The sequence below is a fragment of the Strix uralensis genome, chromosome 3 (genome assembly GCF_047716275.1).
Source record: "Strix uralensis isolate ZFMK-TIS-50842 chromosome 3, bStrUra1, whole genome shotgun sequence".
In the NCBI taxonomy this organism is placed as follows: domain Eukaryota; kingdom Metazoa; phylum Chordata; class Aves; order Strigiformes; family Strigidae; genus Strix; species Strix uralensis.
In genome coordinates, this window is record NC_133974.1 from 60,996,448 (window position 1) to 61,013,739 (window position 17,292).

The 17,292-nt window shown below is 37.8% G+C and overlaps 1 protein-coding gene across 3 annotated transcripts in view; it reads right to left on the bottom strand.

Annotated features, from left to right (window-relative positions):
• The window catches only part of THEMIS (thymocyte selection associated), an 83,025-nt gene that overhangs the window by 31,242 nt on the left and 34,491 nt on the right, over window positions 1–17,292 (bottom strand). Inside the window, exon 5 of one of the 3 annotated variants that reach the window (XM_074862464.1) lies at window positions 13,990–14,077. The exons of the other annotated variants lie outside the window; for them this stretch is intronic. Within the exon in view, the coding sequence (XP_074718565.1) occupies window positions 14,045–14,077 (33 nt within the window). The 3' untranslated portion in view covers window positions 13,990–14,044. Of the gene's footprint in view, window positions 1–13,989; window positions 14,078–17,292 lie in introns of those variants that run through there. 3 annotated transcript variants of the gene reach the window in all.

Consider the following 17,292-nt stretch of genomic DNA (forward strand, 5'->3'; position numbering starts at 1 on the left):
ACCGTGGTATTGTACATGCCTAACAGTTGGCAAGATCGGCACCTTGGACTCAGTTTTCTACAGTAAAGCATATTTTTGGCACTAAGGAATTGATAGAAGGTAGCCAAATAATCTATCATATACACAAAACCTGTATGTCTTAAACCGAAAAGTATTCAGGGAAGGAACTATATTTTTCCACAGATGAGGTCAGTGTTTAACATATTGCAGGTGCTACCAAAATTCAAATAATAAATAGAGAAAATAACTTGGCATCATTTATTTATTTGTTTCTTTGTGGATTTATGAGAAGGCTGACAAGAATAAAAGAAGAAAGTACAGCTTGTTATCATTAATTCTGTGGTTTAATAGTCTTTTATTTACTTTGGTGTAGAAAACTTCAAAACTATCAAATCCATCTATGTTTTCTGGGTACCTGGTGACATTTGAAATCTTACATAAATAATGCAGAGCTCAGGTTGGCCTCACCCTCCAACACTTATTTCAGCTTCTTGGATAACTAATAAGATCAACAGCAGGTGACACTGCATGTGACAGTGGCTCTTGGAAGAAAATTCTCTAATCTACCTGGAGATGGACTAAAATCTCTCATTAATTTCACATGGATCATCAGAGAGCATCTGTGAGGTAGCACAAGTCTGTGGATGACACAACCCTGCTTGCCAACAGAAACCTTCCCTTCAGCACTACTCATTTCCTAAGACATACACTCTCAAATCCTGCATTCTTGACTGAAATCATGGAAACAAAATGATGTAAATTAAAAAGCTGTGTCATAGGCAACCTGAGGATGCCCCTGATGCCTCTTTCAGAGCCAGAATTTATCGGGTCAACAACTTCTGACTCCTCCTAGCCCATTTGGCCACCTCTATAACCAGCATGTTAGCAACAAGGGAAACATATCCTTCTGTGACGGTAATTGGCTCCCTTTTGAGGCCCCATTTTACATTGGCATAGCAAAAAGAAGTCTCAATGCAAGTGAGAGCTAGACCCAGGGAGGAGTAAGAAGCCCCACTTGCAGTGTAGAGCTTTTTGAAGCCGGTGAGTTTCACCATGCTCTGGTTTCAGCACATCTTTGCAGGGGGTGGTCTATGTGGTTTTGTGACACAAAAGTTTCATTTTAAGTTTGGGGTGTTGGGTGAAAGAAGATATTTGAGAAGAAATTGGGTGAAAGATTTACACATATTTTGAAAGCTTCACACATATCTTTGAATCACACAAATCTGTTCACTGAACCACCTGGTTTCTAGTCCAAAGTAGGATTTCACTGGATTTTTCCAGGTAAAATTTCTAAGAGCTTGAATTTTGATCTGTCTTATATATGTTTGAGATTTTTTTAAAAAGATTTAGTATTTTAAACCACTTTATTTCAGTAGTAGTCTACCACTTTTGCAGATTAATTTAGTAAATGTTGCATAAACATTAGAACTTAATATTAGTAAGACTGCAGTTACAAAGTTTCCTTTTATTTTTTTCCAGAAAAAATGGTTTTCAACATTCATATAGTGTGAAGAAGAAAGCAGAGTCTATAAAACACTCTGATGATAAAAGCAGTATTACTGATAGAAATTTCTAGGTTTAAGTAGTCCTCATCACATATCTCTTACAAACTTAAGAATATTCTTTATAGCAATTTCATAATGTAGCTATCTAAAACTTCTATATTAAGCCCTGGATTCAAGCAGGTATTCATTTTTTGTGACTTTACAGGTACAATTGGTACATTGCTCTTGGCAGACTGGCAAGATAGCACACAGGAATTATCTCATTTAACTGTAGATCAATGCCATGACTGCAACTATAAAATTGTAGGCAAATTGTAAGTAACTACAAGGTTATTATCAATCACTTTTAGCTCTGCAGTGGCACAGGAGAGAGGACAGATACCGTAATAGGCTCTCTGCTGAGTACATTTCATTAATATACTCTGTTTTCTTCCAGAGTCTTGCACATCTCTTGCTCCTGATGGCTACTTTTGTCTTGCTAGTGGTAAAAGTAGGGTTCAAGTAAAGACGTCAGGATCAGTGATGCTTTTCTTCTTATAGACAAAAAGGTTTAATTATCTATTTATTGTTTGTTAGAAATTTATCACATGGTCATTTAATAAAATCAACCAGTATCTTCCTGCTGTCACTTGGTAATTATTAGGTCACAGCCCTAAGTGGAAGGCAAAGCAAAACCAAAGGTCCATAGTGGGTTTCCAGTATAGACAGATGTTACGTTACTGAACATAGTAGCGTTACAGGGGCGTAAAATCAAGAGGCTGGTCAAACCCCAATACAGTTCCTCAACAACTGACTAGATTTTAACAGATAATGCATAGGGGCAGGAATGGAGCCACAAGCTTTGTCACTGATGCACATCATCAATGGCTGCAAAGTCATTTAAAGATTTAAAGCAGCAGTACAGGAGACTAGACTTTACCCTGTGTTAAAAACATTTTTTGCCCATCTCAAATATTTCCTTTTAAAATTACCTTTTTAAAAACATTTATTTCATTCCTGACCAAAATCCTTCACTTCAGGTAGTTCTCTGACTTCAGCTCTCTCATGGCCATGGTGGAACTTAACGTTCTGAGCCAGGGAAACAGTTGTAACATGCATTGTCACAAAAGGGTCTCTTGAGGATTTTACTCCAGGGGAGAATTGAGTACAGTAGTCACTTGCTCCAGGATTTCTTCTTACCTGCCTATATTTCATCTTTCCACCATAAAGAGAGGAAGAGGAGGGGCCTCCAGGAAAGTAAGGTGGAAAATTTATTTCTACTATCAGTCCAAAAGTGGGCATCATTCAAGAAAGAGCTGTCTGGTGATGATCTCCAACTAATTCAGAATAATTTTGCAAAAATAATGCCTAATAGCATTTCACAAGGCTATTCTAACACAGAACTTCTTACTAGGCTTTGATGTAGATGTATAGGGACACATTTCAACCTTGTGACAAGTGCATCCTTCCAAGGACATCATTAATTCAACCTGAATGACAAACTGTTGACTTCAAAAATACTATAGTTGTTGTAAATGCAGTTTATAGGCTGGTGGTTTGACAAACTTTGTGTCTGGGATCTTAGTCTATTTTTCTCCCCAAAAACTGCAGAGAAAAATTTCTGTCCAGAGATTTAGTTCAGGACAAAACAGGTCTGCTAGCCAAGAAACCTAGCCACTAACCTGCTGAGTGACTGCAGGCAAGTCATCTGCTCTCTGTTCCCTCTGCCATGTGTTCTCCATCTATTTAGAGCATAAGGATGTCTTCTGGGACTGCCACTCACTGCGTGTTTCTGCAGGGCTCAAATACCCCAAAACCCTCCCTCCACATGGGCCTGTAGGTGATACAATAACTGTAAATATCCATGCAAGAGATCTTTACCATCACACCATTTCCTAGTGGAATTTCATTTAATCCAAATATCCCACTCTTATTTTCAGTGATTGGGCAAGGCAAGTCCCCAGGTGTGAGAAGCCCTCCAGCTGCCTAGAAACTGAAGCTACAGACAGCTGTAGTAGTATTAAATACCTCCCCAGGATCCTTCTAGCTAGCAGTTGTCTTTTGTTCTCATCTCTTTTCATATTACCCTTATACAGTCCTCTTGTATAGCCAATACTAACCTGAAAAATGTGAAGAAAAAAAAAAATCAAGCTTGCCTTAGTTAATTTGTGTTGACAACATAGACACAGACACACACAAATATTTATATATTTATAAAATATACACATTTTGCATACAGAATGCTGGAAACTTTCTAAATGAAGCAGAGATCTGAAGTCAGAGAAATTCCGCTAAGTTATGGTCAAGGGTGCAAAGATGAATTGATTTAAATACAGTCTGCTAATAAAGAAAACTGTTTTCATCTCTGTACGTATATTGAAAGAATCCTGTCTCCAGCAACTGACTTCATCATCAAAAAGCATCAAAATGCGGTGTCCTTGCAGATGTGTATTTATCTGAACCCCAATATATTAAAACCTCAGAGAAAACGTAAAACTGATTCCTCAAGACAAAGAGTTGCCTTTTGTGAGGGTTCACCGTATAGTCTGGTCACCATGACAATAATTACCAACTGGCTCACAGTGTTATCTGAGACACCGCAGGGACCTGACTTAACACAAAAGAGAAAGCAGAATGCAGTACACTGTATTCCACTGGACTGTAAGGCAGGTAAGCATTAATGAATATTGAGATTAAATGACAGGCAAAGAGTCAAATACTAGTAAGCAATAGGATCAGTTCATACCTTCCCCCAATGCCCATAATGTCTTTACAGGCCACGTAAGCTTTCCATTTGAGTTACATCAACTATAACACCAGCCTTAACCTTGATACAGTTTTTTTCTGCAGATTTTTTTTTTTTTTCAGATGGCAAGCTCTTTCAGCAAGGATCATCTCTTCTTTGCTGTTTGCAAACAGGGCAGACCCCTCTCATGTTTAGCAACATTTCCATATGTACATGGCTGTCCTGATGACTCCAAATTAATTTTGTCATAAGGAAAGATTAATGTGCAAGAATGGCAGCATCAGACCTGGACCAGGGATACACAGAAGCATGCCTCAGGTACCAGTAAGGCAAATAATCCAGCAATTAATGATGAGGAGAAAACTGACCACCAAAAACAGAGCGCAGACTTTATGAAACTACTAACATGAGACTTGAAAAGTAGCAGCACATCAGCTATTTTAATTGCATGGTTCCTCTGAAATGAAGTGCCCCATTAATGGTTACATGTCCAGTGTGCAGGTGAGACTGTTGTCAAATCCATCACTATTCAGTCAAAAACCCTAGGGTGAAATTCTGTGCTGTGTAACAAAAAACTTACGGCTGAGAAAAAGGGAGCTTTGATGGCTTAAAACAGTCTTCTTATCATCCAACTTTTAGCTGCCTCAGGAGCTATAGCTGACACCGACCACTTTTATGCCCTACTACCTCGTTTTTTACCAAGGCCCTTCAGAACAGAGAGAACATTGCAATGAATTACATGAGCTACCATCCAAGGATGTATTTGTTTCAGTCAGACCTAGTGAAGAAGGCATGCTCAGCAGAGGAGAGACAGGAGATAGGAGAGAGAACAAAATTAGGGAAGTGAAGAGGAGCTATTCAAATTAACTCATTGCATCTGTCTTAAGTCATACAAAAAGATATAATTTCACCCAAGAGCAAACCTTCCAAATGGCAATTTATTTTCTAGAAATTATTTAATGGCACACCACTACTTGAGTGTCTGGTACTTTACATACAAATAAAAATGGCAAGTCCCTGCACTTCAGTGTTGTAATCTAAATTAGACTTTTGAGACCAAGTCCTCTGTGGATATAAATTAACATAGCTCTACTGGTGCTGGAGGAATTATTTATGCACAGAAGGAAAAACAATATCAGGAAAAGACATTTTTGACTGTAAATGATATGGGAAAAAGACATTTCTTAACTGTAAAACACCAACCCAGTCCTGATTGTTTTTATTTAAATTATTAATCCTCTGGGATTCTCCAGTGACTCTGATTTTACAACATTTGTAGATCTGGTGAATCCATATATTGATTCATAAAGGAATAGGAACAGACCTTTCAGCTCTCAAACAGAGGAAACAGAGGGATGAGCCATGTAAAACAAGGGAATTCTATAACCAAGGCTTCTAGGCTGCTTACATAGAACTCCTGAAATTTTGGCTTTAAAGGCCACAAATGACAGCAAGGAAAATGGTCATAAAAATTAGATATGCTCATATTTAAAGCAAAAAAAATAATTCCTTAACTATTAATTATTGTCAGAGCCAGTGCCTTCTCTGAGCTTTCAGATCTCATGGTGGAGGTTGTAAATCTTTCTGAAGAGAAGCAACAGCAGTAGGGTAGGCATGAGCACACTCCTCATGCCACCAGTATGTGCTGTTAGTATCTGTGGTGGTGCAACTCTTCAACAACATGGCTGCATTCAACACTGCCTTAGAGCCAAAGCATTTCTACTTTATTGCAACTGGTTATGATCCCTTCAAACAGAGGGACTACAGCTAGGCTATTCATCTTTCAGTGATACACTGATGGGCCTTCAAAGGTGATACAATATTGCTTTTTTTTTTCTTTTTCTTCTCTGGAGACATTAGGTAATGGTATTTATATATGCTGACGTTCATCAAGACAGTTCACTTGTGAAAAGTTCCTTGGGAATGTTGGGAAACCAACAGGTATGCTTCTATTTTCTTACTGCTAATTCCTCTTATTTAAAAATACTGCTGATGCATTCTGCCTTCTCAAAAAATATATCCAAATGGGCCCACAAAAATCAAATCAAAAAAGCAAGATGTATGTGATGTTAAAAATATACATTAAATCATTTAAAGGGAAAAAGATTTACAGTAGTAGGAGACGACATAGTGCTCTGAAGAGAGGCATTAGCAAGTGCTTCGTCCTCTGGACTTCTACTGAATATGCTTTACTAGGAAGATTTTACTCATCAGTCATGTTCTGCAAGTTGAATGACAGTGATGTTTTCCCAGACTGATCAATTTATTAAATGAGGATTTTATATCACCCCATTTATTGTAAAGTGTAAAACACAGGCTAAGTGGCTAAAAAACATTTTTACAGATGAATATTGCATTTATTATTGGACTAGGCAGAAGTGAATCAAATTCTAACATGAAAAATGTGCTTTTTCTGGGTTTGATTTGTTTCTTCACAAAAGTGTTGTTTGAAACAGTAGAGATGGCATCTTTCCTTAACTGAACAAGCTTTTAAATGTAATGCAATGATAGGTGCACAAAAATGCTCTTAGTGGTTGTATATCAGTAGATAATCCTCTCAGATTTTAAAAAAAGCCTTATCCAAGGTTATCTCAGTCTGTAAGCTATGACCCTTTCAGGTAAATTAATAGAAAGCCCTAACTTACTAGGCTTTAGGCAAGGGTTCTATATGGTGTGGTGTTTTGTAAATCATAATCCTCTATAAATTAAATCTATTCACATACATCTTCCAAAAGAAAGAGAAGTGTTAATGAAATAAAGATCAGAAAGTAACATGAAAGAGAAATAAATTTACTTTATTGCACCTATTAATGAAAATATGGACACTGTGTGATTAGTAGCTGGGGACACATTTATTAAATACTGAAGAAAAAAAGACTTTCAGTACAAAATTATTCTGTAGATTATTTCTTTTATCTACCATTGAAAATTATCTAGGACAGAAGTTCAATACAGAGAGATGCTTGTGTAATAAGCATGAATGAAACGGATTGATAATATTTGAAAAGGAAAGCTCAAAAATATTACAAAATAAAAAGAAAGCTCAAAAATGTTGTACTTCTATTGTGCTACATTTGGCAATATCCAGTGCAGAAGAAAAGGGAGAGGGGCGAGGGAGAGGAGAGGACCTATTCAGTTACACAACCCTATATGTGTGGGGCCAAATTTTAACGAATTGTTACAGTTTATGTACCAGTGAGGAATGGAAAACCATGATACATGGATACTCTTATAGCTGAAATGAAAACTGAACAGACATATTGACATGTGCAATGTTTCGGTGTATAGGAATCAAAACTTACGGCAGGAGTACAAACCATACACATTTCTTCCAATGTAAATGGATTTTTCGAATATAAATTCATGTAATTAAAGGTTTTTTTTGTCACAAGAAAGGTATTAAAAGCTTATTAGAACTGTTCTTTTAATTTAAGCTGGTACTTTACATCTTCACCAGCAATGAAGATGAAGTCTTCAGAAATCCCCATTATTCATTTTGTTGTAAGGAAAACACAGGGCTTGCTATAGGGTTAGACTGTCAAAATAAACACTTTTCATCTTTTCTGACGTACTGTGTGTGTGCATGTTTGCAGAGGGCAAAGGATACTCTTCAAAAATTTCAAGACTTCAAACAAAGATTCAACACTAAGCAAACACAACCTGTTTTAAATAAGAGTTAGAAAAAAAAAAAAAAACCCCACAGCTGTCACTTGTGAGTGGTCAGTGTTTCTGATGCCTTTGAAACATTCATGCACCTTCTCATCTGTGCCCCTAGTTCCTGTTATAAAAAATGCTACAAAAGCAAAGTTGTGGATGAAAACAAGGATGTGTTAGACATCCTACAATCCAGTGTGCCCTTCAATTACTGACATTGCAAGAGCTGTGGAAACAGGAGGACTAGCTTACATTTGGATTCTTACTTTATCTCTTTACTCAGAGAGAATTGGCATGACAATATTTTGTTTTATTTAAGAAAAACAAATCTGACAATCCCAAATTTTTCCAGCCTTACTAAGTAATTCTGTTAAATGCTTATTTACACATTTTCGCTGAACACCTTCTCACTTCAGTAGGAATGAAATGTGCACAACAGGAAAGCACATGACACATACCTGGGAGAGACAAAAAGGCAAGACACTAGAGCAGCTCGTAGGCTGGAGATGAAAATAGTCCTCTGAGAATGGGATTTTTCTTCTACAGACAGGTGTGCTGTAGGTTCCTGGATGACACAGGGATACCTAAGCCTTAACCTTCCCTGCCAAAGCACTTCCGTCTGAACCAGGGTTTCACCTCATCCCTCAGACCTTGTACCCACACAACCCTGCGGTGTCCGGGTCAACACAGCCACGACACCAGGGTTTCACTTGAACTGCTGACAGGCCTCATGCGTGCCAGCAGCCATAATGTGGTGACCCTTTCCCTACACAAATGTACTAATCACAGCTCTATCATGAAAAAGAGACACCTATCATTCAGTTTGGGTTAATTATTAACCCATGGGTGGAGTTCAGCTCCAGATCAAGGCATAAAAATGTACATAACTACATGAACCTACCTACATGCTCCCCATGTCCTTGCTCTGACTACGGTCAGGAAACCTCATCAATACAGTTAAAACATGATTCAGCTAACCACAAAGTGTCTACTTAGCTTTCTAGGTGCTGCTGACAGTACAGGCCATAATGGAAGCTTAGAGATGTAGCATGCACATGGCCACCTAAGCAAAGATGCCTTTCTCTGGAGCTGGGCTGTCCCAGCCCATTGGTCATTGTTACATGCTGGGTCAGCTCTGAAGAAACAAACACACATGCCATTTTCTTCTTCCAAAACATATCTTCCAAATTTGCACTTCTTGGAAAAAGTTTCAATTCTATCAAAGTGAATGGAGCTGTATTTCCTTAAACCAAGTCTGCATGTGTTCTGGGAGGCCCATCTATGCAAGCACTGACAGTCTGAGACAGAACATAAGCATCAAAATATAGACACAGCTGAGCAGGTAGACACAGTAGAGCAGTTGAAAAATCGCTCATAGTGTGGGTTTCGGAAAGGAAACCATTTGACACTGCCTAAATGAACGGCGTCAGCTAGAAAAACCAAATGCTCTGACAGGCATTTTCATATTGGAGCAGAGGTTTCTTTGTGGTTACATCTGAACAACACTACATGTTGAGAGAAACCCAAGCACGACATTTTGGCTAGGGGTGCACACAATGTATAAGGACGTAAAAAATTTGTAAAGGTTTTTTTAAATCAATACATTAGTGTCGCAGACTATCGTGTTATTACAACTGTGCTGCACCTGCAATCAGGGTGAAAAGTTGCATTTACATTTGAAAATTGTAAATACAAATTACATTTGTACATTTGAAAAAGTTATAAAAAATATAATGGCAGTGCTTGGCAATGTGTCTTTTGAAATAATCTAGTTCCCATTAATTTGAAATTGTTAGCATGTTTTATGCCATTAGGTATCAAATGTCTTTTTGTAATTACATGAGAGATGACAACCAACAAATAAAGAAAATGTGTTTAAGTGCCCAGGAAAAACAAATTAGTTTCATCTGCAGTTCACAGAAATTTTAGAGTCGTATATCATTGTTTTTGTTGTTATTTTTTAAAGCTGCTATGATTTATTACTCTAACCATATAGCCACAAATTGAAAACATGGATTAAAATGTCTCCTACTTGACCTTTTCGCAGATATCCCATGAATATAAATATTAATTGTTTGCATTTAACAGCTGCTGATCAAGTAATATATTGTAAAAAGTATTGTTTGAAATATTATTCTATCATATAAATTGCATAGTTCCATGGCAAATTTTATGGGTTTTTTATGCTAATAGGCACTTTACAAACCATTGCATAACCTCCACAGATTTACCCTACATGAGTGGTTGTATATGATGACTTCTCAAATGATGACTTCTGGTCTATGACTGGATAATCTTTGCACTTTATTGGTACAAGAAATCCTCTTTGATATTAACTCTTCACCCAAAACAAATCTTGACTTTTATTTATTCATTCAGAGATGAGAAATCAGTTAGCTACTCATGATAAAACTTTAAAAACTAATTCACAACAACAAAACTGAAACAAACCCTTTTCACTTTCTCTTGGAATTCTATTCCTGTTCACATTTGCAGTGCTTACTTTCACTCTTAGGCTTGTCCTTATTTCTCTCAGGCACTGCACTCTCAGTGAAGACTTAAGTTGTCTCTGCTTGGCACAAAGCAAAGTAAAAGATAGTGCTGAGCTGCAATGATTGAAGACAAATAATAGAAGCAAGCATATTGTCTCAGTACCGCTACTAAATTCTGGTATGGGTTGCAGCCTATTCTCCCTCCTGCGCCTCATCTAGTTGAGGCACTGAGGGAGAAAAGATTGCTTACTCACTTCTTCCCAGTGTGTATATCTGCTGTAGGAGCAAGCACACAAACAGTAAGCCCTTACACTCATGCAATGAATTCCATTAAATTAAACTTACACAAGCCTTTAAAAGATACAGCTCATGTGTACTCTGAAAAATAGCTATCTCATCTATCGCTGCACATGAAGCTCCAAGAAAGGCATATTAATTCACAAAATACTAGATATTCCTAAATTTTGGCTAGCTTTTGGGTGAAAACTGAGAATTAAATAATTAAAATAATTTTATGATTTCTTTTTAATGCCCAAAGCCTACTAGATGTTAACAGGATTACTGAATGTTTAGTTTATCACAAAATCATTCTCATCCTGCATTAGAATATTACTTCTTGTCATCATTTGGTTTCTTAGGAAGACCTTTCTCTACATGTATATTGAGGAAGACTGGCTTTGTGCAGTTAGGATTACTTGCCTTCTAGCCCCACTGGACTTGTAGGCCATGTCATAAATTAAAAGCTCTTGGGACATAATAAGAAAATGTTCACTGCCCCTACTACAAATACTCAAATGGCTCTGATATCCCAGCATGTTGCTGACCCTACACTGTGTGTTTTGAAGGAGGATAGGGGGTTGCTTAAATTTGACATAAAGTTGCTTGCCCATCAGTTAATCAGTCAGGCATGTCCAAAATGAGAGCTGTAAAAGGACTTGTCATACCGTTTACACCAGCTGCAACAGTTTCCCATTGGCTACTTTGCCTCTCTTTATTTTCTGCCAGAACAGACAGATTTTTTCAAACACCTATTTTTCTCAAAACGAGTTGCATCAAAAATTTCATCTTCAGGTCCCCCTATGATTTCTTGTAGGGAGTGCTTACTATTCATATTTATAAATGGTAGGTTTCTTTCCTACTTTATAACCATTTTCTGATCTGTATATTGGCCTGATGTTACCAAATTATTTGCTGCTTGTCCTACAGGGCAGTGAAAACAATTTAGTGTCTCCATGTTTGCTAACATTATACTACTCATTAGAAAGCTACTTTAAGTTCCCATTTATTGTAAACACATTGGTTTATTAGTGAGTAAGAACAGTTTCTGGGAATTATCATTTCTGATGCCCTAGAAAAGTGCTTTCTGTACAAATTTTATTTTTTAAGTTGAGTCTAAGACATACTTACCCTGTGGCTTCTGTGTCCTTAATGAACTGCCACCTGCATGGAAATACACTGCCTCCCTCTGCTACACCCATGGAATCGGGGCTTCCAATATGCAATTTATAGATTTTTGCCCACAGAATCTCCTCTAAATGGCATTTATTTGAGATGCATTTTTAAGCGGTTTCAGTCTTGGCCTGAATATTCATCTGCCTTTATAACCTTCTCAGCTGTTTGTCCTGTCTCTGGCCTTGTTTATAAAGATAGTGCGCAGTAAGTCAGGGTATGAATTTATGGTTCCTTGCCACTCACTCTCTGTAAACACTCCTACAGCATACTGAATTGCCTTGGTTTGAAACAATTTAATCCTCTGAGTGACCACAAAAGAGGCCATACAGGAAACCAAATTAATTGTAAATTCACAGCCTAGCACACTTCTTTATGTAGACAAGCCATCTATTTCACTTAATTCTTTGCAACTACCTTGTAGTGATGATATACCAACATCCCCAAGAAAAAGTTCATTTACTCTTCCTGCTTTCACTTTCACTGCCATGACTCTAGAGCTGGTGTCTAGTCAGTGAGAGAATCTTATTATAGCAACGTCCAAATGTGACACACAGCAAGGATTAAAGTGTTATCCAACTTGTACATGCATAAGCAGGCTCCCTGGAAACAGAATTCAGACTGATACTTTCATTTTCAAACCTGTATTTTCCTCCATCTGAGCAGTCAATGGAGCATCTTCCTTTCTAAGTAAGATCCAATTATAATGAGAGCTTGGATTGACAGGAAACATTATTATAACTGAATGAGCTGTCAAATCCATGATTAATAAGGTTTTTCATTTAGGTTCAACAATAGCAGCATCAGACCACTGGCATATTATTATTCAATAACTCATAAGATTCATAAGCAGGTTTACTTTCCATTTTGGAGGATAGAGGGAGATCTCTCACATTCAGATGTTCATATGGGGCAGAAGTGGTTTCAATATTTCATGAGAGGATTTTATCTCTGTGTTTTCTGAAGGTGCAAACTGACGAAAAGCCTCATACAAAATCTAAGCCTGCTGTTTAAGGATTTAGTTTCTGTTTTCCTCTTAGCTTCCATATTTTTGCATTCACATTCTTATTGCTTGAACCATGAGAGCAGAGAGGGAATATCGGTAGTGTAGGAGGTTTGTAGCCTGTGTGTCTATATCGTCAGATGCTGACAGTATGGAATATAAGTAGAAGGCAAACCAAGACCTCTGTGGTCCGTCTCTGTTCAACAATGTGCAAGGCAGAAAATAAACAGCAGATATTTCATGTTATCCACTGTGTATGTATGCATTTTAAAATCATTGCGTGTGGCTCAAGCAGAGCAGATTTTTTCTACTATACACTGCTTTTCATTTTTATGTGAGAGACAATGAAAGCGGGATAGTTATGAATTAGGTATTCACAAGGGGAAAAGAACATATTTAGAAAGAAAAATCCTCCCTCTCAAAAAAACCTTTTTATAACAAAAATGCAATTCCCTCCATCCTACATAAATTCTGCTTTCCCATCCCATTTCACAGTTTGATAGAAGATAACTGGATATCCCATTTTTCTGTTTCACTAGTTCTCAATTTCACCTTCCTAGCCTACCTCCTTAATCCAGTCTTCCATCGGAATGGTGGTGCTGTTTCATCATTGCAAGTAGTATAAATGATTTGGCTGTAAAGGCTGTGTGCTAGGGTTGACTTAGAAAAATGGCCTTTTAGTCCAGCATTCATTTATACATCATCAGTTACGTCCCACTACTTTTTATCCAAATATGATCTATCAATATAAAAATAGATATAACTCATACTGTAGCAGTCTCTTTCCTCATTTTCTTCCCTTGTTGACACCTTGCATGCTTGCACAAACTAACCTTTAACATGCGGCTTTTAGTTTAATGTTATCATCTGTCAAAGTCCCACAAACTGGGGAAATGTATGGAGGCATTCTGAGAAGCATCTGAGTTTCCATCCATAACCTTTCATGTCTTGAAACTAACTGCTACCTTCTATAAACCAACAGGTGAAGACTAGGCTTAAGACACCAGATATACCACAGCAGATGCAGAAGGCAAGCACAAAGGCTGATGTCTGCTATAAGAATAAACTATGAAGTGGTTAACAAAAATCCAAACTTACAAAGGTGTTAGAGGGCCTCAAGGTTAACACCTTGCAATGTTAAATGGGACAAGTTCACACCTCTCTTCTTTCTTGTTTCTTCCTCTTTCAAATGTCCACACTTCAGAATCCAGCTGTCCTAGACAACAGTCACCTGCTTTTTGCACCTCTTCTGTAAATTAACATTCAGTGGAAAACTTTAAGCAAGATTAAAATGTACTAGTGTCCAGGAATTTCATTGCTGTTATTATATTTATGTTGTTACTGTTGTTCCTGTTGTGGTAGCCAATGCACAAAAAGCTGCATACCTGCAAAAAATTATGCTTGTCTCTATAAATATCCGAGATGGGAAAATGAAGCATTGTGTCCCATTTCATAGACAGAAGAGACAGCTATATGAACAAGTTGCCACCAAGTAAATGAGCGTGGATTTACAGCTCATTAACTACTCCATAGCAACTGTATGTGTGGTTATTGCTCCAGAGTAAATGTGAGGTAGCTCTGACCCTTACTGAAAGTGAGGCAATGTATCTTACATTTACCTGAGATTTAAGCATCCATATAAAGTAACTAATGAGCTGTAAATCCACACTCTTTCTTCACACACGGCAGTTTCTTCATGTATCTTGAGGCCATGATATTTATGTGATTTGTCTGGTGTCACCGAAGCAGCATGTGACAGAAGTGGGAATATAAACCAAACGTATTGACCTCCTGCAAACCCCACTCCCTGCATGGCCAGAATTTTCCTGAAGAGCTGCTGTTCAATTGCTTGGCACATCTCCCTTCAAATGAGAGCAATTCACAAGCAAACTCAGCCACTCTTTTCCTCATCAGTACTACAGAGCATGCATATACCACTTATGCAAAACAGATGGATCGGTAAAAGTAGCTTCCAGATAGAGTTCTTCATTTCACACATAAAATATTATTTACTTTTTCAAACACTTAAAGTTTAAAAGAAAATGATGCTTTGGGAAAGGCTTTATTCTGCTTTATTAATCAGATTTCATCTCTAGCTGATCTATAGTCCTAATTAGTGCAGAGTCTAAGTATTCTTTAGCCACTGTGTTGTCCATCAGGGTGGTGCATGGCATGCCACAAGCTAGCAAAGAGGCTTCTTTCTTTTCCTTTTTTACCCCTGTGACTACTATCAAGTGATACTCTACTGAGACTCCATCACACTGGTTCAGGTGGACAATTGATACAAGACACTGTCTACAGTCATTGCAAGTCTGGGATCATTGTTCTGATTTTTCAGCGACAGCATAGAAATCACAACAAAAATAGAATACCCGGTGCCTCCTCAAACCCCTTGTTACTTTGTATTAAAAAAAGAGAAAAAGAAACCAATGGGAGCAAAATCTGAATCACAGCATCACAACATATTGCCATTTAAAATATTTACAAGTAAAATTATTTCATGTCCTGAGGTAGAACAAGAACATAATGCTGTTAAATACCTTGACAAAGTTTAGTGTAAATTATACATGTCTATCCATAAAGAAGGGAAATTAATTTTCTCAGTACAGACATTAAATACATTGTTTTTCAGCCTTTAAAAGCTCCCTCATATAATAATTGATAAACTTCACTATGCATTTTATTATCATCATGCTTTTTATGTCATGTCTTTGGACTAACACATTCGAAAAGCAGAGAGGAAAGCCCAGGACTCAGACTGTCTTTACGAATTTTAATGCATTTGATGCGTCTCTCCACAGCACTTTTTGTTCCCTGATAATCACTCAATTCCTCACTGCAAGGACTTTCTGGAAAATGTGAGTCATGCCTACAGGTCCTTTAGGATTTGACCCTGCTGTCACACTGACAGCAACTTTCTTATTTCATTTCATGGGGCAATATATTTCAAAGCATAATCCCAACCTTCTGGGATGCCTTCAGTTTTGGGATGCCCAGCTCTGACAGTACTGCAAAAGCTTGAATTTCATGAAGGAAAGTGTAATGGAAATGGGAAATGTCAGTGCTTTCTTTTACACTGACCACATACAAGACTTCAGTGACTCTGATGAGCATCCTTTTCTTTATTTTTCTGTTTTAGCACAGGCTACATCAACACTAGTTGATTAAACAGTGCCTGTAAACACCCCTGGGCTCAGTTTCAACCTCTGCCAACTAGCTCTTTCCCAAACAGTTCCCGGGAGTGATCTGGGAGTTAGAACACCCCAAGGCCCAGTCCCAGTATGCTGTTTGCAAGCAGCCCCACGAACTTGAAGATCGAGTTACTAGCAGAGACATCAGCCACCTTGTGCTGGTTGGCCTTCAGAGCCCAGAAGAATCCCTAAAGGTGTTTAAGCAGGGACGGAGTCAGAGAGTTCCAGCAGCTGGCTCTGCAGGAGCCTCAGGAGCTCCAGGCAGATCGTGGCATGCTGGTGCTGCAGGCGGGCATTGCAGGAGTACAGGGACTGTGTTTCCTGCTGGAAATTCATTCTGGGTAGATTATCTCTGGCCAGTTTAAACTGGAAAACTCTACGGTGACTTCTGAACAGACCAAAATACAGGCTGTAATAGGTAGCACTTCAATAATCAACTATCCATGAACTTAATTTTCCAACCTTCTTGCCATGAAGAGAAAGGCAAATGATAGACTTCAGCCTGGAGAACAGCCTCAGGGGAAGACTAGCCACTTGGAACACCAGATGAAAAAAAAAACATTTCAGATCCCCCCTAAATTACATTTTTGGAGAGTTATTCTACTGCAGTACTTCCTAGAATTTTGGATTTAATTTCCTACTTTTTTGTCCTGCTTCATAATTATACATAATTATCTGATTTTGTTATGTTATGTATTTTGTTATGTTGTGTACTTTCTGCAAGAGAGAAAAAAATGTGCCAGCCAATTCTCCCCTTACTGACATCAATGGCTTTTGGCTCATACACTCTGTGCAGAATTTTCCTTCTTCTTATCAAGGGTTCCATATTTTCATGTGGTCCAATTTTTTATTTCTTCTGGGCATCCTTTTTATTTTGATATTTCTTTTCTCTTTGTTCTCCAAGTAATTCATTTTTAGCTCTAAATTAAGCAATTTGCTTTTGACCAGTTGGCATTTTCATCAGTCAGCATATCCAAATGTTCATCTGTACCTTCCTTAATTTCATGTACTCTATCAGCATTTCCTGTAGCAGTAACGGCTTTCTGCAATGAGACTTATACCTCAGATTGCCCTGCTAGTTTTTCAGGAAATTATCTACTGCCTGTCCTTCTGGCAGGCACATTGTTATCTTCCCCACTATATTTTGGTTTTGAGAGTAACATCAATCCTCAGTAAGTACCTACTACAGACTTGATGCTCCTCTGTGGAAATTTTAAGCTTTTAGTGTTGTTTAAAAGAGAAAGAGGTCTTAATGCCTTAATATCAGGAAACT